The sequence below is a fragment of the Gallinula chloropus genome, assembly GCF_964237585.1.
Source record: "Gallinula chloropus genome assembly, chromosome: 4".
Taxonomy (NCBI): Eukaryota; Metazoa; Chordata; class Aves; order Gruiformes; family Rallidae; genus Gallinula; species Gallinula chloropus.
The window spans coordinates 87,814,632-87,837,743 of NC_140088.1; the positions used below are offsets into that span (position 1 = coordinate 87,814,632).

The following is a 23,112-nucleotide window of genomic DNA, read 5'->3' on the forward strand; positions in this document are numbered from 1 at the left end:
ACCAGCTGACACTCTGCAGCCTCACGATAAAGCAGAACTGGATGACAGAGATTGTCCTCCCTGTGCTCTTGGATAACTCTCCTAGATCCTGGCACGCCTGGCTGATGCCAGGACACCGCAGTGAATATATGGCTAGAAACATAGGGGTTAGCTGGGTTAAAACAGAAGGCAGTGGATGTGTTCTCTTCCCTTGGATTTCCCTGTCAGCTTCAGCTGTAAATGGCCACATTTAAGCCCCTCTCACCTCTCTGCCAGCTCAGCGATTACCAGCAGGGCACTGGAAATTGGGAATAAGGTATTTTTAACTTGCTGGCTGTGCCTATTCCAAGAGCCCTGCAGCATTTTGCTACCAAAAATGTTATTACATGTTTGCACTAGGTGTGGCTGCTTGTTCTGGGATGTTACACTTACCCTCAGAGGCATGTACAAATCCCACCCTGTGCAGTGCCACAAAAGCACCTGGCCGTGCCCAGCTCTTACCCACCTGTGTTGGGGCTTCCTGGCTTCTCCCAGCGCTGTGTGCTGGAGGGTGGTGTCTCTGTCTCTCTTCCTCTTGCTCCCAGGTTTGACTGGAAGGCTTTTATATAACCAGAGAGGTTCTCACCTCTCCTTCCCCTGCCTGGGCAGCTCTGCTTGCTCCGCCTGACCTGTGGGGGACAAGGACTCTTCCCTGTGCTATGCAACATCCACCTGGGCTTCAACACCCCCAGCAGCTCCAGGACAATTCTACCAGCTCTTCAGAAACAGGCTACCCAGAGGGATGTGCCTCCCATGTTCTCTTCCTCCTTTACCTCAGGTTTTCATGCTATTACACTTCCCTATTCCATCCCTGTTGTCTTGACAGATGAAGTTCTTCAGTCAGCTCAGACCACACGGTCAACCCTGAGTGAGTCCAAGGGCCTTTGGTCTGATGTGCACTTGCTCCATGCTCACATGCAGGCAGGGGAAGCAAGGAAGGCAGGCTTCCCTCAGCTCCATTCAGATGACAGCAGCAGCTTTTCACCTTGCCTGTGAGACCCCAGTCTTTACATGACAGCCCCAATGGCAGGAACCTCTGGTAGCTCATAGACAGGTTCATGTGCCTTCTTTCAGTTTATCAATGTCTAGAAACCATCCGGCTGTCTCAGTCAGTCTGTACCTTCCTGATGACTGGTTTTTTGCAGGGGGACACCTGAATGAGAAGGCAAGGACAGTGGTCAGCTTGCAGCCTTGCAAAGGGAGCTGCAGTCTGGGGCTCTGCTGCGCTGTGCAGCACTGCAGCTTTGCCTGTTCCCACAGAGGATGTCCCCTGTCCCTCTGCTCCCTTCCCCATAGCTCTTGGGGCCAAAACACAATACCTTGGCCCATTTTATCACCATGAACTGAGTGGCAGAAGCAAAAATCCTGCCTGTCCACCCTTCTGCCTGCTTGACCTAGATGCTTCCTCCAGAACAAGGGCAGGATCGTGTAGTTGTTTGTACCACTTCCATGTTACTGGAGCTGTGGGAGCAGTCCTGCCTTTTCAGGGTGATCTCTCAGTGCAGCACTCCACAACCTGCCTGTGGGGAGCTGGTGCTGTTCAATGCTGCTTGAAGCCCAGACAAGCCCTTGGGAGTGGTAAAAACCATCATTCCCATTCACCATCTCTTTTTTTAATGGTTGTGTGGTCCAACACTGCTCTGTAGCTACAGTCACAGCGTCAAGGCGTAGACATCACAAGTGCAAAAGACTCAGGTAAGGAACCATTCCCCTTCACAGGCCCTTTGGCTGGTGTCAGTGTTTGAGAGGTGTTTCAGCACGTCTCACACATCAGATACTCTCTTCCAGAATCATTCACAGGAAGGCACTGAAACAATGATCTCAGAGGTTACCCACAACAGCCTGTGCGCACCGGGTGTTCCTCCTGCCCGTTCCCGCCTGCTGCTGCTGGACCCATCCTGCAGCGTTACACACCAAGCCTGGCACTGGAAAGCTCTGAACCCCTCAGGATTTCCCAAGTGCTCAGACTGTGGAGTGCAGAAGCTGCCAGACCACGTGCTGCCTTTGTAAAGACGTGTGACCTCAGCTCTTCGCATCCCTCCTCGCGTACGCAGACTGACACACAGGGAGTTACTACACCTGGTCAGATTTGGACTGCAAGCTGAGAGCTACAGGGGCTTGACAAGAAACAGACACTGTCCCACCTTAGGCTGTAGCTCGCCACATGTGCACAAAGACAAGGTCACATCATCATATTGGTTGGGGTTTTCCTTCCCCAGCACGAAGATTGAGCTTGTCTTGGGAAAAGCTCATTAAAACATAATTACCCAGGAAGGAATTAGCTCCGTTGGTTATAAGAAATTACCCCCAAAATATCAAAGTTCCTCATTTGTAAAGCTGTGGAAGATGAAGAAATGCATCTCTGTGGTATGCCCTGTGCTGTAGTGTTCCAGCCTCTCCATCCCCTGTTTTGCTACCCGGTATTTTTCTGTTGGGATGTGCTCCAGCACTTTCTGTATCCCCACCTCCAGCAACCCATTCTGCATCCCTGCTACTTGGGTTTGCCTTTCAGGGCACCATTGGGTCCTGGCACCGTAATGCTGTACTCTAGGTCTGGAGCAGTCTTGGAAAAGGTGGCTATGGAAACCATGTCTTCTCCAATGTCCACCTGAGACCTGTGCCTGCAGATGAGCAGCTTCTTCAGGGCCCGTTGGAAGTCCCTGTTGAGGAAAGCATAGAGCATGGGGTTGATGGTGGAGTTGCAATACCCCAACCAAGTAATGATCTTGAAGGTGTCAACCAAGACTGTGCTGGTGGAGTCGGCACCTCTAGCAGCGAGCCAAACGTTGAGGACAAAGTATGGCAGCCAGCACAGCACAAAGACTGAAATGATGATGCTTATGGTCCGTGTGGCCTTGTTCTCCAGCTGCAGGTGGTTCTGCCGCTTGCTGTTGGGGTGGTAGTGAATCTCCAGGGTCTGAGACATGATCCGAGTGGCCTTGAGCCGCGACGCTCGGTAGATGAAGAAATACATGCTGCACATGACCATGAAGGGAACAAAGAACGCCAGAGCAGAAGCCACGATGGCAAAAATCCAGTTGGTGACAAAGATGCATTCTCTGCCTGCATCAAAGTCCACACCAGGGATCTCGTTCCAGCCCTGCATGACTGGCAGGAAGGAGATGAGGGAGGAGTACACCCAGACCATGCAGGTCATCACGATGCATCTGTGAAAGGGGAGAGACGGGGAGGGGATACAGGGTCGGAGTTATTTTGAGTTCAGAACATCCAGTACGATTCAATCCCCATGGTAACCCGTGTGGGATACCACTGCTCAGCAGTCCCACAGGGTGTGGAGAAGTGGTCAAGCAGGGAAAAAAGCTGGGGTAGGACAAGTCTGTACGTGAGCATCTCTAAGGACTGGGTAACTGGGGCTGTGCTTTACAGGACTGGGGTCAGTGTCAGGGGTGCTCAGAGCTGAAAGAAGAAGAGGAAAGGTTTTTACAGAGGATTTTTGTTCATACTTAAGGCTGTGCAGACTTTTCTGCTTGGTTTCAGCTTGGCCACCATCTTACCCTCTGAGGAGCAGTAGGGGTGGAGCTGATGGACACCAGACCCTCGGTGACACGGGACGCTGCGCAGCCCCCTCCTTGTTTTGGTGACTGCCTGTGCTCCTCAAATCGTTACAGTGGGAAAAACATCCCCCAAAGAGCCCCAGCCGACCTTGTCAAGCATCCTGCAACCACAGTGTCCTCTCTGCCCACCCTCAGGCCTCCTCTCCCACCCTACAGACCTTCTTTCATCGGTTCATATGAAACCTTGACAGGAGCTCAGAAACTTTTCCTGGTTTTCTGTTTTCCCCACCTGAATATCATGAGTTTAAGAGCAGGAAGACTACTGCCACGTGCCTTCTTCTGAGTGTCATTGCCTTGGGGAAACTCCCATGAAATGCCCACAAAGGGCAGAAGTTGGAGGCACAAGTCAGTCCACACCCACCACCAGCTTCTACCCCGTTTTGCAGCCCATCCTTCACCCAGAAAGTGTTTTTCCAGGAACACCATCAAGCCAGCTCTGCTGCATTCTCCTTCCTTTTCTCCTGCACCACATTAAATGGTATCTGTGAAGTTTTAAACGGTGCCTTTTGCCACATCACTCTGCAGGACCTGTCAATACAGGCCATGGCCAAGTGAAAACCTGGAGGGACCCAAAGTGAGGAGCAGCTCCACTCACCTGCCACGGGACATCCTTCTTGAATAGTGGTATGGGGTCACCACAGAGCAGTACCTGTCCAGGCTAATGAAGCACAACGTGACGATGGATGCAGTGCAGAACATGACATCAAAGGAGATCCAGACTTTGCAGAACAGCTTTCCAAACAACCACATCCCCGTCACCTCATAGATGATACTGACAGAGAAAACAGGTAGAAACCAAAGTGAGAAGGGCTGTTTTCATGCATTTCCTCAATCTTCCACTCAGGTGACACCCTATTTTAACAAGGAGGTGCTACAGATGGGCATGCAATGGAGGAAGGCTCAGTTGTACAGCAGGGATTCAGCCCCATGCTGCAAACCCAAGACAATAACCCACAGGTTGGGGCACAGCTGAAGACCACCCTGTGCTCCTTGTGCATCCCTTGAGGGAGGTGCTTTGCCCCACAGAGCTCCCCAGATTTACATCTGCACACATCTGTTTCTCACAGCTTTGCCGGTGCCCTGTGAAGCACAGACTTTTAGGAATTCTCCCCAATTTCTGGAGCATGGAAGATGCTCCTTCCTCCAAGAAACTCCCATTTCATCTGGTCTCATGCTTCACAATGAAAGGGTTTTCAACTCTAGGGTAAAAAAATAATATATATATATATATATATATATAATATATAAGTATATATATATATTTCATCCTCCAAGTATATATATATATTTCATCCTCCAAGTATATATATATATACTTGGAGGAGGAAGCCTGAGTGGCTTGTAAATGATGTAGCTCACAAATGCCTCAGCAAGGTAAATTCACCAGCCAAAAGCAGGCATTATGCCAAAATTATTTGTAATAAAGTCAAGAGAGGGGCCTGTAAGAAGCGAGTAGCGAAGGAAGGAACATATGGCAGCTGTAGGAAGGCTGATGTGTGTTTCTACAGCATTCAATTACATGGTATTCGCTTCCCCTGACTTTCAGCAGCTTTCTGCAGCTCCTGGGGTGCTGCTGAAATAACCATTGTGTGTGAATTTGATGTGAAAGGCTGAGTAACCACCTCGCCCCACAAAGCTTTCATTACCCTGTAACTTCACAGCTTGCAGGCCAAACACGGTGAGAGCCAGGCTGTTGTGCTCAGCTAGGCCGAGCCGTCCAGCGAGGGTTGGGAGAGTCAACTTCATGTTGAGGAGTCAGGAAGCAGCCCCTGTTCCCCATCAAATTAGCAATGAGTCATTAAAATGGCTTTCTGAAGGTTCTTTTAGAGCACAACTGGTGTGAGTTGGGTACAGGGCTCCCTGGAGGGCACTAGGCCTTGGCAGCTTTTGGTTATGCAGGATGCTGTGCAATGGCTCAAGCAAATGCTAATGGCCAGCAGAGCCTGTCCCCACGCTGTGGTGGCCTCCAGAGGGTCCCACTCTCCACATATGGTGAGGCTGTGTGGGTCTTTTCTAGGTGAGGAAACGAGACGTGGAAGTTGAAGGTCTAGTAAAGGGTTTGGATGTCTTGGTGCCACTCAGACATCCTCCTTATCTCCAGAGGTCATAGAATCATGGAGTGGTTTGGGTTGGAAGGGACCTTAGAGATATCTTGTTCCATCCCCCCTGCTATGGGCAAGGATACCTCCCCTTAGACCAGGTTGCTCAAAGCCCCATCCAGCCTGGCCTTGAAGGTGCTGCAAAGTGCGTGGTGTGATCACCACAGCCTTCCAAAAGCAGACTGTGCTGCTGTCATGAGCATCCCCACACACAGATCCCATCTGAGCAGGTACCCAGCTCTCCCCAGCCTGCACCTGGTGGGATGCAGCTGGACCTAGCATGGACAGGATGCCCTCTCCCTCTTCTCTGGTGTAAAATGCCTCTGCAGCTTGGAAATGCTGCTGGTGAAAAGGAGTAACGATAAAAGCTCCGAGCAGTTCACAGCACGAGCAGAAGTGAAGTCATCTCTGTGTTTTCACTGATGCAAATGAGAAGAGATGCTGGAAATACTCAGCCTGGAAATGGCTGGGCTGGCTGGAGTACCCAGACGACAAGCTGAGCACAGCTGAGCTGCTCCTTCAGCCAAGCCAAACCAGGAACACAACAGAAGTTGGACTCTTACAAAATTAAGGCACCAGGAGACAACCTTGTTCTTCCTTCCCAGCACACTTCCTGAGCCAAACTGGCTCCAGAGATAATTCCTTCCCCTTCCCTTTGGCGTGTGCTAGCATCCAGGCAGAGGAGCAAAGAGCACTTCCAAACAGCAACACAGATACCAAGCTGAGACAGTGGGAAAGCTGTGGGCCAAGAGCCCCTCTGTCAGTGGAGCTGAACAACACCTGATGGAGGTGGCAGGGTCTGTTCCTCACCATGTAGCCCACCAAGAGCTGGGAAGGGAGAGCAGGTGATGCTGTGAGCTCGTGGAGAGGAGCCCTTGAGATACCTGGATTGCACTGGGCTGAAAACCTCTCATTTCTGGGCTTCAGAAGAACGTGAAAAGGAAAAAAAAACCCAATAAAATAGCCAAGGAAGTGCCAGGTAGCATAAAGGCTGCTGCTTTGGCTTACCTCTGGTGTCTGGCACACCCTTTTTTTCTCTCTAGGAGGGCTGACTGATGTGCCCTGCTGCCTTTTGCCACAGTGACTTCATCCACATAGTGGGAAACCACAGAGCTTCTCTTGGGGAAAAAAAGTAGCAGGTGCTACTGTGAGCACATGGGGCATTCCTGCATCCCCTCCAGGCAGGGCAGAGGGAACCATGGCGTTTTGCAGGCAAGCCCAGCTCAGGGCCTGCAGCCTCCACCGTTCCCAGTTGCAGCCCAGCATTATCCCAGTTTAGACTGGAAGCTGGGAATGTGGAAGGAAGCGGATAGCCAGGCTGCCACAGCCAAGTCAGGCAGGTCCTCACCCACACACTCTGCTGGTGATTCTCAGGGAGCAAGATCAGCCAACCTGGAGACCCTTCCCCCACCCCTGTCTGGCAAAGACCTGCTTCCACAACCCCCTCTCTCCCCAACATAGAGCAGAACCCCCTGTCAGCAATAAAAATCCCCTGGTTAAGTCACTCCCCTCCTTCCCAACGACTTTAATAGGGCAGAGGAGGTTCAACCATCATCACCAAAGATGCAGCCCGAGTCCCTCAGGCAGCTGCTTGTAGCACCAGGCAGAGGGGAGAGACAGGAATGATTTCAGGACCCGAACTGAAAAATTCACTCAGCTTAGAGCTGAAATGGGCAGTGATGTTTTTAAAGGGCAGCATTAGCTGCTTGTTTTTCCACCTGACACAGTACACTCACGGCTCAGGGTGTAACTGCTTGCTGGGAAAACAGCTTTCCGAGCCAAATTCAAACGCGTAGGCAGGGAACTAAAGCATGGAATGTGAAAAGAGCTGTTGCTCTAAGGACAATAAGTGGGGTGCAGCCCCCAGCTTTACACCAGTACAGCCCATTTCTGCCTGTGCTGTACGATGCGTTGGCTGGTGCCACCGCCATTGAGTGTAAATCTCATGCAGGATGAGTTGCCCCCTCTGAAGTGCTTCTTCCCCCATTAAACACAGGGCCAGCCTGAGTTACCCCACTTATGTTAAAGGGAAATGGGCAGCCCCTTTTCAGTGCTCTGTGGGGACAGGACAAGGGGCAATGGCTGCAAGTTGGAGCACAGGGAGTTCCACAGCAACATGGGGAAGAACTTTTCCCCAGTGAGGGTGAGGGAGCCCTGGGACAGGCTGCCCAGGGGGTGTGGAGTCTCCATCTCTGGAGAGATTCCAGCCCCGTCTGGACGCCGCCCTGTGCAATATGAGCTGGGGAGCTGCTTTGGCAGGGGGTTGGACCTGATGGGCTCTGGAGGTCCCTTCCAACCCCTACAATTCCCTGTGAGTCTATAAAGAGAGAGGGGAGGTAGCCTGTGCCCCCACAACAGCGCTGCAAGTTATCCATGTGCAATGGGGGGCAAAACCATCCCCCCCATTTGTTACCCCACAGCAGCCTGCGATTCTTCTCTCCTGTTGATGCAGGCAGAAGATGTATTTTGCAAGGGCACCAGCCTTCCCCACAAACTGTGGCAGCACAGTGTCTGAAGCAGAAGGAACAATCACAATTCTGTGTTTCACCAAGAATGTGAAGAATGACACATCTGTGACAGCCTTTCATGTTCAGCAACATGGAATAATCCATTTCCTTGTGCTAGGAACAAACTTTTTTAACCCCCCGGGTGCCCCCTCCAAAGGCCAATGGGATCCTGGGCTCCATCAGCAGAGGGGTGGCAGCAGGGACAGGGAGGGGATTGTCCCTCTCTGCTCTGCCCTCGGGAGGCCCCAGCTGGAGTCCTGTGTCCAGAACTGGGGCCCCAGGACAAGGAAGATGTGGGGCTGTTGGAGAGGGGTCAGAGGAGCCACAGAGATGATCAGAGGGCTGGAGCAGCTCCCCTATGGAGAGAGGCTGAGGGAGCTGGGCTGGGTCAGCCTGGAGAAGAGAAGGCTGTGGGGGGACCTCATTGCAGCCTGCCAGTCCCTGAAGGGAGCAGAGGAACAGGAGGGGAATCAGCTTGTTCAAAGGGTAGATAATGGCAGGACAAGGGGGATGGATTAAAGCTGAAGGAAGGAAGGGTTAAATTAGATATCAGGGGGAAGTTCTTTCCAGAGAGAGTGGTGAGGGGCTGGAACAGGCTGCCCAGAGAGGGGATGGGTGCCCCGTCCCTGGGGGTGTTCAAGGCCAGGTTGGCTGGGGCCCTGGGCAACCTTGTGTAGCTCCAGGCCTGGAGGTTGGTGTCCCTGCCTGTGGCAGGGGGGTTGGAGCTTTGTGATCCTTGGGGTCCCTTCCAACCCAGACCAGTCTGGGATTCTGTGTGCAACACAGAACTGGTCCTGCAAGAGGGGACTCATTGCAGAGGAGCCACCTGCAAAGCTGGATGTCTGATGTTCAGACCAAGAGCTGGGCTCCCTCTACAGCCAACATCAAATTCCCACCCTTGGGAATTCTCCGTTCTTTATGAGGGGACCCATTATAAGGGGTAGGGAAACTGAGGCACAGAAGCACCCACAATCACCGACCCACAGCTCAGCTCTTTGAAGGGCCCGGTGCTGAGCACAGCACGGAACCTGAGGAGGGTGACATGGCCTTCGCAGGCCGCCACCTTAGATCACACCCCAGCAGCACTCCTTACCTAAAGGGCATGACCAGGCAGGCCACAAGGAAATCCGCCGTGGCCAAGGACATGATAAACATGTAGGTGACAGTGCGCAGTCTCTTCTCCACCACGGGGCAGAGGAAGACTACGGTGTTCCCCAGGAGCGTGATCAAGTCAATGAGGGTCAGGATCAACCCGATCACCACCTCCTGGAGCCCGACCCCTGCCCAGCTGCCACCTCCTTTCATATAGGAGGAGGCAGCAGAGGAGAAATTAGAGAGCCAGGTTTCATTTCTGCCCATCAGCATCTTCCTGATCTTAAAACCTGGAAGAGAAGAAAGGGTGGGGAGGGAGGGGAATATAAAAAGAGGGTTTGAATGCACATGACTTGTAAGTCTATGAAAGGAAGTGTAGAAATCATGTTTGTGCTTCATTTGCTTCAAGAACCCCCCTCCCAACACCCTGCTGTGTCTGTGCCATCACTGTCCCGTGGTTATCAGCCTGTTAGAAGTGTCTGAAACCCTGAGGGTGAGGATAAAGCAGCAGCCCTGCTTGAAGTCCTTTGTGGCAGCTAAACGCCCCCTGTGACTGAAAATGCCTCGTGTGAAGCGTGAGACAGATAAAACACCAAGTGACAGGACAGCACTGAGGGCAGAGAGGGTAACAAGCAGCTGAAATGCAAAATCCAAGCAGCTCTGCTGAATCCCAGGGAACAGCGTACCACATCCACACTGTACAGACTAAATATCATCCTTAAGGTCCCTTCCAACCCAACCAGTGATTCCATATTCTTAGTTTCTTCTCTGCCACCCACAGACCCAGTGAGATGCTTGCCCAGGCTGGCTGCTTTCAGCACCCCACTATTCAGTACACGCTCTCTCCTGGCTTGTCCTCGTGCTTTGTTAAGCTCTGGTGCTAAGACCATGGTGGGCAGCTCCATCCTGCAGCCTGGATGGCTGTGCAGAGCTGCCAGCAACCACAGGGAGAGTGTTGTGGGGTCTCAGGTGCAGCAGTGACACCTCATGCTTACGTCCCCTTCTGTGCCCAGTGGGGAGAAGATGCTCCCAACACTATAATGGGGGACTTTAAAGTTGAGGAAACTCCCGTGCTTGTGTCCACAGCTGGGTTCTCAGGTCAATCCTGCATCCCCAGGACATCCCTACTAAGCACAGGGGGGGAATGGGTCAGGGCTAATGTCCATCTAGTCCCACTGTCTTATCTCACAGTGGCCAGGCTTTGCCTCTGGTGGATCATGACAGCAAAGCAGCATGTAGCAAAGTTTCCCTGACTTCTGTTTTTCCATCTGACAGCCTATGATCCAGCGTTACCTCTGAGGATGGTAAGATGGTTTCAAGGACTTGTAAGTCCTGAAGTCACCCTGCTTCCCCTTCAGCTCACACAAGCTTTTAGCATCCATGACCTTCTATAGCAAGAACTTCCACAGCCCAGCTATACACCCTGCAAACCCCCCACCTCTTTTAGCTTGTTTTGAGCCTGTTACCAGCTCATTGGATGCCCTCTGGTCCTTGTGTTGGAAAAGGCACCATGCAAGCAGTCTCCATCCACTCTCTCAATGCCACTGGTGGGCTCATTAATGTCTGTCACATCCCCAAGTCCTCTTGTCATCTCTTGGTCAGGCTGAAGAGCCTTCACCAACTTGCTCATTCCTAATTCAGAAGCAACAGAGGACTCCTGGCCATCCCTCCCACTCCTCTGAGCCTCTGAGGTGGACCAAAATGACAGTTCCCAAGAGGTAAATGCACTGTGGATTGATATATTTGCATTACAATGTTATCTGTTTCATCCTGCTTCCCTTTCATAACAACCCCTAACCTGGTTTGCTGCTTCTGATTGGCACTTAGCACCCAGCTGACCTTTCCACAGAACCACCTATCTGAGATCCAAAGGTCTCATTCCTGAGCAGTAACAGTCTGATCAGAGCTCACTGCTTCGGGTGGGAAAATAGGATGAAGTGAGGAAATTAGGTTCTCTTCATCTCACCCCACACCTCATCACTTCACAGTTGAATTTCTTCTTCCATTTTCATGCTCAATGAGCCTCATAAAATCTTTTCTGCAGTTCTTTAAGTCAGGCCTTACCCTTCATGACCTGATTAAACTTGGTTTCACTTGCAAATATCACCCCTTCAGAGTCTTTCCAGTTGGGATTTATTGAACCCCACACACCCCAGCCCCTATCCCTGTAAAGACTATGGCTGACCTCTCTTCCTCATGGCAGCTCACCACATACTTCTCCCCAGCATTTCACCTTCCAGACAAGTGTTTATTCACACCAGGAACTTCCTCCTTAAGGCAGGGCTATTCATTCTCTTTAAAAGCCCCCATCATGAGGGGCCACACTGGAAACTTCTCAGAGATCCAAGCAGGCTGCACCGACTAGGTGCTCCTCACCCACATATCTGCTCTCTTCTCCCAAGCACTCTGTGGTTGTGAGCCTGGGCTGCTTTTCCCAAAGCAGCACTCACTTTTCCCTTGGATGTAATCACGTGTTACCTGCACCCAGTCATCCTTCAAAACTCTCAGCTTCCTCCCCTGACTCCTACTCAGGTGCTGGATTCAGCAGTTTCTTTTCTTTCAGGTTACAAAATAAAAATCAAGAGATAACTAAAGCTGCCTAGAAGAACAATAAGAGGGAAAGTTTCTCCTCTGCCCCCACCCCTCATCAGCACTGGGACTTGCTGGCTGAGACCTGAAGCTCTCAAGCTCCAGCGCTGAGGTGAGGCTGGGTGTGAGGCTCAGAGACAGCCCACTGAGCAGGCACTGCTAAAAGTCTACAGGGGGTCTCCAGCACATCATCAGTCTTAATGAAAATGCTCCTTGGACAACCTTTCACACCCTGGCAACACCCCACAGAAATGAAATTACAAACCCCATCTCCAGCTCTCACGTTATTAGCAGGAGAAGAGGATCATCTGCTAATTCTTTCTCACAGCCCCACTGGGGATGTCCTCAGATGGGGTGAGCTCCTGCAGAACAGTTTGATCTCAATGCAGCCATGCTTCCTGGCAGGAAGATTGTTCAGCCTGTTCTCCTCCCTACATGGTCCACACAGAGAGCACAGCGACTGCTGATGGGCAAACCCAGGTGGCCACACAGCCAGCTGAGCTCCAGTACCTGCCACCCCAAGGTCCACTGACCAGATCAGCTGGCTGTCTGCCATCTCCCAGAGAGGTCTGGCATCCTCACACCTCCTGCAAGGTCTAGAAACAGTCCTCTGGTTTCCACCTGGAGCTGGAGTTTCCAGCCCTGGCCTGTTTCAGGACGTGGACATCACCCAGTCAGCCCTACCTTCTCCCAGGAGAGGATGAGATAGGCTCCCAAGACATGAACAGCAAAAAACAGGTCTGCTTAATGTCAGTTTTTTCTCCTTTTTTCCTTTGGCCTCATTGAAGAGAATGCCTGATTCCTTGTCCAAGGCTTTTTACATGTAGCACTGAGACACAAAGGTCTAGAAGCCACACAAGCCAAGGCTGGGCTCACATGGTTATCAACTACATGCTCTAACTAAAGCAGGTCCTTACTTACACAGCACTGCTCCAGCACCAGCCTGCAAACACACTCTGCACTCCAGGTTCAAGGAGAAGCAGGACACAGCTATTACAGTTCATCTTTGCAAGCTCTCTCTCCTGCCCCAGTACTACCTTCACCACCAGCCAGGGTTAAGAGCCCTCTTCAAGTGAAACACTAACAGCAGGTTGCTCTAAAGCAGGATGCATCTGGGAGCATGGCACAATGATGCAGGAGACAAAGGTGTCTGGACTCACAAAAGATCAGAGAGATGCTCTCTTGCATCATACCATCTTTTGGCCAGCTCAAGGACAGGCTGCAAGGCTGGAAGTGAGACTTCCCTCACCTGATGTCTGCAATTTCTTCAACAACAAATATTCATCACTAGGAGGGTGCTTCAAGCTTCAGGTTTGGATTTGGGGTGTAAACAGCAGGGTCCTGCTGCTCCTGGCTCCTTTTCAAGGATCCCCTGGCAGAGGGGACCTTTGGTAGCCCATCTGCAGCCAGTGTCACAGCCAAGCACCCAAGCTGATGTCCCTCATCCTTTTTCCCCCCTCCTGAGCCACCTGGAGAACTGTTAGCACAGGAAAGCAGGGGGCATGTGATACAATCTTAACATCTCTGTGGAAGTCTTTGGGACAGAGGGGGATATGTTGTCCTCCCATGGGGTGTGCAACATAAATATTGGAGCTTTTAAATTCTCCTGTGAGCTGTGGCAGCTCTTGTGGAGTGTCTTTCCTGGGCAACAGTCTTTCAGCCTTCCCTGTAAGGACTCAGATCTGTGGGATAAATGCCCAGCTGTACCATGAAGTGGGGTCATCCCAGGCAGGTTTCCTGAGGATGCCTTAGGGTTTGCATTGCTCCTGCCTGGGCACTACACTTTTGCTTCCCATCAGAAGTCGATGGGGTAAATTCTGCTCTGGGTCTGCCTGAGCAAAGCAACTCCACCATTTCAGGGGGTTTCCTTTAACGTACAGGAAATGTGACCTGATTTTTTCAGCGGGCAAATCCTGAGTAAAAGGTTAATTTCACCACTAAATGGGATCTTTTGATGGCAGGAGAGGAAAAAAAAAACCAACCCACCCCACTGTGCAATCTCAAGGCTGACTGCACTTTAAAATCTTAGAGAAATTATCAACATTGGAAATAGATTTGCTGCCAGATTCTGCTCCTCTGCTAAGCCAAGTACCAGTCAGCACATGGACACATGCAGCTCTACCTGCCCTGAGACCTCTTCCCCTCTGCTCTGCAAGGCTGGTGTGCAGCTGTAACAGAGGAGGAGCATCCCCAGGTGTGCTCCCACCTGTGAAACGTACATTCAAGGAGGCCAGGCAGCAGGGCAGCCTTTGCACTGACTTCCCTTTGCTCTCTCCCTCCATCCAACTTTCCCAGTGGCAGGGCAGGGTTCCTCGGGGCACAGGTGGTTTCTTTCCACCCCTCCATCCCCACCCCAAATCAGCACAGAACAACTCCTACGGCCTCTCCATCAGCTCCCCAGCCCTGGCTATGAAAACCCAGCAAAACCCACCATCCTTACCTTCAAACCTGGCTGTGGAACGCAGGCGGGAGGCTGGAAGCAGCTGAGGAGAAAGGCTGAGCCCGGAGCGCGGTGCTTTGCCCAGCAGCAGGGTACCAGGGACTCACCCCACCAGCTCGCAGGGCTCCCGGATCCCATCCCACGGAGCGGCTCCCAGGTCCCCCATCCCATGGAGCGGGTCCCGTCCCACGGGAGCGGCTCCCAGCCCGGCTGCGCGTGGCGGATGCTTCCCGTGGGATGCCCAAGCCGCATCCGGGAGGCGGCGCGGCGATTCGCCCTGCGAGATCTCCCCTTCCCCAGCAGAATCCAGCGGGTCTATCGCAAGCCCACCCCTCCCGAGGAGCCAGGGCAGACCGGAGCAGGGAAACTCAAAGCCAAGTTAAACCCACGCGGCAAACGCGGGGGTGGCCGGTGGTGTTCGGGGGGCCACTGACCCGGGATGCCAAACCGCAGCACCCAGAGGATAGAGAGACCAAAAACCCCATCCCTTGGGCTGCGAACAGCCACGCCTTGAGGTGCTGGGATGCCAAGTCCCACCCACCGCGGGGGCAAAAGCTCCACCTCTCCGGGAGCGAAAGCCCAACGATGCTGGAGCAGGGGGGAGGCTGCTTGGGGAGGGGCTGGGGGGGGAGTCCTGCCTGGAGAGAGGGGGGGGGTCTGCCCAGGGGGAGGGGGGAAAGCTCAGCCCGAGAGGGAATTAGTGTTTGGGGGGGGAAGAATGGGTGTCCTTCGCAGGGGAAGGTGGTCCAGGACCTACCTGGGGGGAAGGAGAAGGGGGTCCCAGCCGGCGCGGCGAGCAGCAGCAGCCCTGCCCGGGAGGGGACTGCAGGACCTGCCCGGGGATGGGAAGGGGGATGCCCCGGCAGCGGCATTGACCGGTAGCGGGGAGCCCCTGCAGCCCCCCCACCCCCGCGGGGGGACCCTCCCGCCCCTCTCCCCCCGGGCAGCGTTTCATCCCTCTGGGTGCGGAGGTTCCCCGTGGAAAGGGGGCGGTTTTTCGGCGTTCAAACCCGTCCTTCCCGGCACACGGCGTCTGCCAGGGCACGGCGACAGCACAACCGGCTAATAATGGGGGGGAAAAAGGAGTGCGGTCGGGCTGTTTTTCTGGCTGCTAAAAGCAAAGGGGTTCTTTGTTCACAACATGAACCCAGATTGCTTAAAAAATCCCAGATTTTAGGAGGAATCTGTCAGCACTAGCGCTGGTGAGATGGTACCTGCCCCCTGCCTTGCTGAGGAGACTGAGTCGGGCTCGGTGGGGAGGGATGGGGGCTGTGGGGTTTGGGAGCAGAGCTGGCCAGGGTGGAAGCTCGGCAATGGGTTGTTTAGGCTTGTCCTTGGGGGAAAGCTGGCAAAACTGGCTGCTTGGAAAGGAGAGGTCCTCATCCCAGCAGCAGGTCTGTGCTTGGAGTGACTGGCACCTCTTGGACTCCTCAGGGAGCTGGTGCAGCTCAATGGGCTGGGAGAAAGTGAACTCTGCCATAAAAAGGATAAAAATCTGGTTCTTTGGGCACTTGGCAGAGCATTCATCACCTACAACTATCTGAAGGGAGGGTGTAGAGAGGTGGGTGATGGTCTCTTCAGCCAGGGGACAGGAGATGGGACAAGGGGCAATGGGCTCAAGCTGGGCCAGGGCAGGGGCAGAGCAGATGGGAGGGAAAAGTTCTTCCCTGGCAGAGTTGTGGGGCTGTGGCACAGGCTGCCCAGGGAGGGGCTGAGTCACCTTCCCTGGGTGTGTTTAAAAAAGGGTAGATGAGGTACTTAGGGATCTGGTTTAGCTTGGGATGGGAATGGTTGGACTTGATGATCTTAAAGGTCTTTTCCAACCTTGGGATTCTGTGATCACACCTGGAGCTGGGAGTGTGTAAACCTTGTCCATAGCTCCTGTTCTACACCAACCCCCCAAATCACATCCAAATGCATTGGCTCTTCACACTTGCTTGCTGTCACCTGAAAGCTCTTCCCCTTTCCCTTTTGTTTTCCAAAGTTCATTGCTAAGGGTTTGGTCTGTGGCTTCACTCATCACCAAAAACACCCTTGGAGAATTTTCTCAAGGAGTCTGGAGAGGAAACCTCTTGAGCAGGGTTGGTGGGTAACAAAGAAATCCCCATGTTCTGCCCTCTCCCTGGAGCAGCTCAGTTCTTGGCTGGGTGTTGGCCTTTCAGGTGTCAAACTTGAGTTTGGCATTTGCAATCAAGTTGTGATGGATGATGGATGATACAATGTTCTCTGTCACATTTATTGCTTCAGAAATAGCATATTGCCCTTTGAAAATGATAAAGGGAAAAGAGGAAGGGAGGGAGGAAGGGAGGAAGGGAGGAAGGGAGGAAGGGAGGAAGGAAGGAAGGGAGGAAGGGAGGAAGGGAGGAAGGGAGGAAGGGAGGAAGGGAGGAAGGGAGGAAGGGAGGAAGGGAGGAAGGGAGGAAGGGAGGAAGGAAGGAAGGAAGGAAGGAAGGAAGGAAGGAAGGAAGGAAGGAAGGAAGGAAGGAAGGAAGGAAGGAAGGAAGGAAGGAAGGAAGGAAGGAAGGAAGGAAGGAAGGAATGCTGACTTTGAATCGCACCCAGGCACAACCTCATCTCTATATTTTCCTTTAAGATAACATATTTTCTGTAAAGCTGGAGGAATAGGTAGTGCATGGAGCAGAGTATTTTGGGAATCCAGGCTGATTTCATGACCTTGGCCACCATAACCATGTGCATTTGTCCATTCCTGTGTGAAATCCTTTGGCATTAATGTGCTTAAAATTACCTTCCAATTTACAGTGCATTTGGTAAAAATGTCTTATAAACCTTGAAAGCAGAGCAAAATGTTTTATTTCTGATAAAAAAAAAAAAAGAACAGTTTTGAAACTCAAAGAAAAGTTTTCTGCCAGCTGAGCTCTTGAAGCCACTTTCTGACCCCCCCACTGAACCAAACAGGAGAACCAGGGAAGGTGAACAAGTTACAATAAAAATGCTGGAGAGATTGAGGGGTTTATTTAAAAAGCTTGTACCAAGCTCTCTTATTTCTCCAGTGCTGACAAACAAACATCAATATGTAGAATGAATTATATATGTATGATAAATAAATGCAGATTATTGAATATATTATATATTATATCCAATACACCTTTATGTTATGTAATAATTATATACATTTTATATTTATTTATATATATATATATATTTAATAGAGAGAGCAGCCCTGAGGAGAAGGACTTGGGGATATTAGTGGATGAGAAGCTCAACATGACCCAGCAATGTGCTTGAAGCCCAGAAAGGCACCAGTGTCCTGGGCTGCATCACAAGCAGCGTGACCAGCAGGTCAAGGGAGGGGATCCTGCTCCTCTGCTCTGCTCTGGTGAGACCCACCCTGCAGTGATGTGTCCAGCTCTGGGATCCCCAGTGCAAGAAGGACATGGAGCTGTTGGAGTGAGACCAGAGGAGCCCACGAGGATGCTCAGTGATGCACCTCTGCTATGGAGACAGGCTGAGCTGGGCTTGTTCAGCCTGGAGAAGAGAAGGCTCTGGGGAGCCCTTAGAGCAGCCTTCCAGTGCCTGAAGGGGCTGCAGGAAAGCTGGGGAGGGGCTCCGTGCCCGTGACAGAGGGTTGGGACTAGATGGGCTTTGAGGTCCCTTCCAACCCAAACCACTCTGTGATTCTGTGGTTTAATATATATATTAAATTTTATAATACAGGCAGTATTTCTTTACATAACATTTATATATTTATATATTTCATACATTTATAACTATATATGTGCATATATAAGCACATGTTTTCTATATATTTTATATACACATAAATACAGGAACAAGAAAAAAAACTTGTAATTTTAATTAACCTCTACTTCTTTCTTTTTAAAAATCTATGCTAAAGCATTGTTTTTTCTCCTCCTCCATTTCCCTTACAAAAAAAAAAAAAACCCAAAACAAAGCAAAACAAAATAAATTAGGGTTAATTGGGTCACCATGGGTGGGAGGTGCTGCCTCTCCAGGTGTGCTGGGGACACCTCTGCATCCCTCAGGCACCAGGGCTTTCCTCTCCCTGAGGCTTTCTTTATCTTAATGTAATTTATGAAGCCTGTCAGACTGCAACAATAGAGATTTTACAGAGTAGAGAATAATAATAATAATAATAAAGGCCTGAAGTTCTTCAAGCATCAATCTGACAAGGACAGAAAACAGCAAGCTGAGGAAGAGAGTGGCTTGGCTGAAGCGTTGCAAACGCTGTGTCAACCACTCAGTGTCACTTGTGATCGATGCCACCTGTCAGCATGTCACAAACCATCAGAAAACCACGGCACAGTTCATTATTTATTGGAATTTCTAGGTACTGTTAAGCAGGAACTTCTAGGATATGGTCTCATGGGTTGCCAGGGTTTGTCTTTACATTCCATGTGATGCTGTCTGAACAAGGGGAAAGAGTAAAATACAATTTAATTGACTTTCTGATGTTGGATGTTCTGGATGTACAGGATGAGTAATGGGACAGGGTGAGTCATCTGCATACCAGCCCCATCTCAGAAAAGCTGAACTGCAGCAGAGCTGTGTTCATGCAGCCAGCAAGGTATGGGCAAAGGTAGACTGCAACAAATCTCCTCCAATAAGGAAGATAAATAAGAGGGTAAGATAAAGGGGAAGCTAAGTAAGAGGGAAGATAAATAAGAAGCCAAACAAGAGGGTACAGAGTGTGGAATACCCAGGAATGCTTTGGGGGAGGCTTTGTTTACACTTGGTACCCACTTGGAATGCATTGTTAAAACCCCTGGGAAGGAGGAGGAGGATCTTAGAAGGAGGTGTTATGTTGCCAAGTGGAAGGATGCAAGGACACCCGTTCCTTGGTGGGTTCTGGACATGAAGGCTTCAGCAGAGGTCATACTGCCATGGCAGCTGACAACCCCATCACAGAAGGAGATTTGCCAAATGCACAGGGAATAACCAGTAAAAAAGGGCTGTAAATCACATGGCACTGGGTGGACAGGTCTGTAGGAGTGGCAGGTTTGGGTTTTCTCTTCCTTTGCCTGCCCTGATGGCTGCTCCCCCTTGCTCATGCTGTTCTTAGGGAGCTGGGGAAGAGCAGAAGGAAGGAAGGAAGGAGCATTTGCTTCCCTGTCTTGATTAGCCAGGTGTGAAACTCTGCAAACAGCTGTCTGCTGCTAAATCACCCTTCAGTAACTGCGGTGACTGACAGCCTTTCTGAACAGAAGACACTTGCTAACCACTGCTTTTCCACCAGCACTATGGCTCAGAGGCAGGTGCCTCTGAGATGTGCTTTGTGCTGGGCTGCATTGGCATGCTGCACTTGAGTTCTGGATACGTGGTGTTAGTCATCAGCTCGAGACAGGCAGCTCCTTTGGCACACGGTGCCTGCTGTGCTCCTCCACTGTGCTTTTTGAATATCTGATGTGCTGTGGTGTCTGAGGCATTTCTTGCACTTGATGAGTTCTATCTGACAATTTCCCTTTCAATTTTCCCTCACCAGACCCCATATGTTTATATTTACTCTTTCAGGTGGGATTTGTAATCCTTCTCCCTTGAGATATATATATATCTATAGATCTCCCTGAAATGAACACTGAGGGGTGACTCCTAGTGCCTGCTGCAGGCATTCAGCTCCACTCTTCTATGCACCTTCCGCTTGCCTCTCTGACACTAAAACCAATCTCACTTTTCATAGAATCACAGAATCCCAGACTGGCCTGGGTTGGAAGGGACCCCAAGGATCACAGAGCTCCAACCCCCTGCCACAGGCAGGGACACCAACCTCCAGGCCTGGAGCTACACAAGGTTGCCCAGGGCCCCAGCCAACCTGGCCTTGAACACCCCCAGGGACGGGGCATCCACCCCCTCTCTGGGCAGCCTGTTCCAGCCCCTCACCACTCTCTCTGGAAAAAACTTCCCCCTAAGATCCAATTTAACCCTTCCCTCCTTCAGCTTTAATCCATCCCCCTTGTCCTGCCTTTATCTACCCTTTGAATAAGCTGATTCCCCTCCTATTTCTCTGCTCCCTTCAGGGACTGGAAGGCTGCAATGAGGTCCCCCCACAGCCTTCTCTTCTCCAGGCTGACCCAGCCCAGCTCCCTCAGCCTCTCTCCGTAGGGGAGCTGCTCCAGCCCTCTGATCATCTCCGTGGCTCCGCTGACCCCTCTCCAACAGTCCCACATCTTCCTTGTCCTGGGGCCCCAGCTCTGGACACAGGACTCCAGCTGGGGCCTCCCGAGGGCAGAGCAGAGAGGGACAATCCCCTCCCTGTCCCTGCTGCCACCCCTCTGCTGATGGAGCCCAGGATCCCATCGCCCTTCCCAGCTGCCAGAGCCACTGCTGGCTCATGTTCAGTTCCTCACCCACCATGACACCCAGGTCCTTCTCAGCAGGGCTGCTCTCCAGGAGCTCTTCTCCCAGTCTGTATCCATGTCAGGGATTCTTCTGGCTCCAGTGCAACACCTGACACTTCACAGTGTGGAACCTCATTAGGTTCACCCAGGCCCACCTTTCCAGCCTGTCAAGATCTTTTCCCCACTGACTGTACACACTCCTCATTTCTCCTGTCCCAATCATAGCTAATTTATATTCTGGTGGTAAATAATACAGATCCTGCCACTGGCTTTTCACACTTGGCCTCCAGTGATGTCTCTGGTGATACACTTCTGCTGCAAACACCTCCATGTCTTTGCCCATGCCCCAACTGAACCTCAGTCCAGGTCACTCCATTGAAAGATCAGGATCCTCCTTGTTTTCAAGGAAACTAGAAATTCCAAAACCACTCCTGCTGAAATCTGTGGACATTACTGGAGCCTGGGCTAGCATTTAACAGACATTTGTTACCACAGCACCTGCTAACTCACGGTAGGGAGATGGATAAGTCATTATGGAATTGGAGAAAGAGTAGAAGAAAAGTGATCCTCAAAATTTAAACTGGCTCAAGGCAGCAAATGTCCATAAGCATCAGGAGCTGTATGTGGAACTGCTCAATGGTTTTCCTTTTGTGGTAAGTTTTTGAGGTCAGTTGGGGAGGAAGAAGAGCACCTGTGATTTCAAAGCTTCCAAAACCAAACTCTAAAACGCAGGAGAAGTCTCCCATCCCAGTGCTGAGCCACCCCAGTCCTCCGGAGGGTTGAGCCTGTGAATGGAATCTCTGACAAAAAGCAGGATTAGGCAGCTGCAGTGGAGATCAGGGCGAAGAAGGGGGCAGTTTGTGGGGGAACTGCTGACGCTGTGACTCATGATGAGAGGACAGTACAACCTTGGTAGCTGCTTGTTCATGAAAAGGAGTTTCAAAAATGTCTGCTCTAGATGGGCTTTGCATTGGGTATAAGCAAGCAGAGTGTTTCCAGAAGGACTTGTGGTTGCCCCCCTCCCATACTTCTTCTTACCAGCTGCAAGGCTGGAAGTACTGAACCAGTGTAATTAATTTACAGAATTATATGTCCAAATTTTGCTCAGTTATGGATTTTCCCTTAAGCTACAGAAGAGTTTGAGGCCTGGAAGCTGCAAAATCGTGTTCAGAAGCAGAAATGGCAGCACACTGCCCACGACTCACAACGCTGGCAGCTCCTACTCCATTTGAATTGTTCCTGGTGGCTTTATTTCAGCTCAGCCCCACACACATTTTACTCCAGTGAGCAGCCTCAGCTGAATCTTCATCACCCCAGGAGGAAACCTTGGGCATTTCACCCCCTAAGGTGTAACAGATACTGATGCTGCCAGATCACAGTCCTTTCACGCTGGCTGATAATCCCACAGCCATAGCTACGCCTCAGATACCCAGTAATTCACACAGACATATCTACAGCTGGCAGGAAAACATTAGCTGAGTCTCCAGGAAATCAGGGATGATTTTTACAGCAGGACCTGCTGTCACCTATCAGGAGACTTTCTGGGAACCTTGTTTATATTACATAGAAGTGTGAAAGCATCTGCTGTACCTTCCAATGCAGCTGCTTGCTCACATCTCTGGAGTAGCCTGTTAATCTCTTTGTAGCTGCTGGGCAAGTGTGTTGTGTTTATGTGGGAGATTTCTCCAGAAATTTGGTGGTACTTCTAAGCAAAAGGGTTTTGCTTGTAAAAGGGCACAGCCTAGTTATCAGATGGTCAGGTTTCAACGTGGGCACACTCCTCCCCTTGGTCTACACCACTGCACTCTCTCTCATCTGATGATCACTGTGTTTTGCCAACAAAAGCCCATTGTCAAGAAGAAGCTTTGGTATTATTATCCTTATGTTAATGAGGAATAAACTGAAACCCAGTGAGTAAGAGGGACATTCCCCAAAATGCTCTCTAATTATGGGCACCTCTGGTCCTAAGCGTCCTGGCTGAGATACCTTGGCTGGGATTGCAGCAGGGTTGTGTCACTAAGTCTTGTGTGTGCTTTTGAGTTCTCAAAGACTTGCAGAAAATTCGAGCCCAGGAGGTAAGAAGGTGCTCAAAATGAGTCATCAGAAATGAGTGGACATTTCTGTGAGCCTCCATCTCTTGCCAAAAACTGCCTAATGACTCCATGTCATGGCTTAAAACAAAACCTCTGCGCTCTGTGTGGTGACTATTAGACCATGTCTGATGTGGTGGAGAGAGATAACTGTAAATCTAGTCAGAAATGCCACTGAGCAGCCACTAGAGAACCGTTGCAGAGACCACCAAGGGGTGTTGCAAAAGCTTTCCTTGACCTTGGAAGAAAAGACCACGGTTGGGCACAGCGCTGACAAGCCAGTGTCCTGAGAGGGGGCAGAGCACCAGAGGCACACAAAGCCCTCAGAGGCAAAAAGACATGAAATCCTACATGCTGTATGAGGATGCAGCCCCTCTTTGAATAGCTG

The 23,112-nt window shown here is 51.1% G+C and overlaps 1 protein-coding gene across 1 annotated transcript; it reads right to left on the reverse strand.

Annotated features, from left to right (window-relative positions):
- Positions 1 to 2,509: 2,509 nt before the first annotated feature.
- Positions 2,510 to 12,436, reverse strand: LOC311191187 (histamine H2 receptor-like; the record flags this gene model as incomplete). Its single annotated transcript, XM_084263286.1, has 4 exons — positions 2,510 to 3,185; positions 4,189 to 4,365; positions 9,293 to 9,581; positions 12,391 to 12,436. 4 exons carry the CDS (start codon positions 12,434 to 12,436, stop codon positions 2,510 to 2,512), a joined length of 1,188 nt encoding a protein of 395 aa, XP_084119412.1.
- Between the last annotated feature and the right edge of the window lie 10,676 nt (positions 12,437 to 23,112).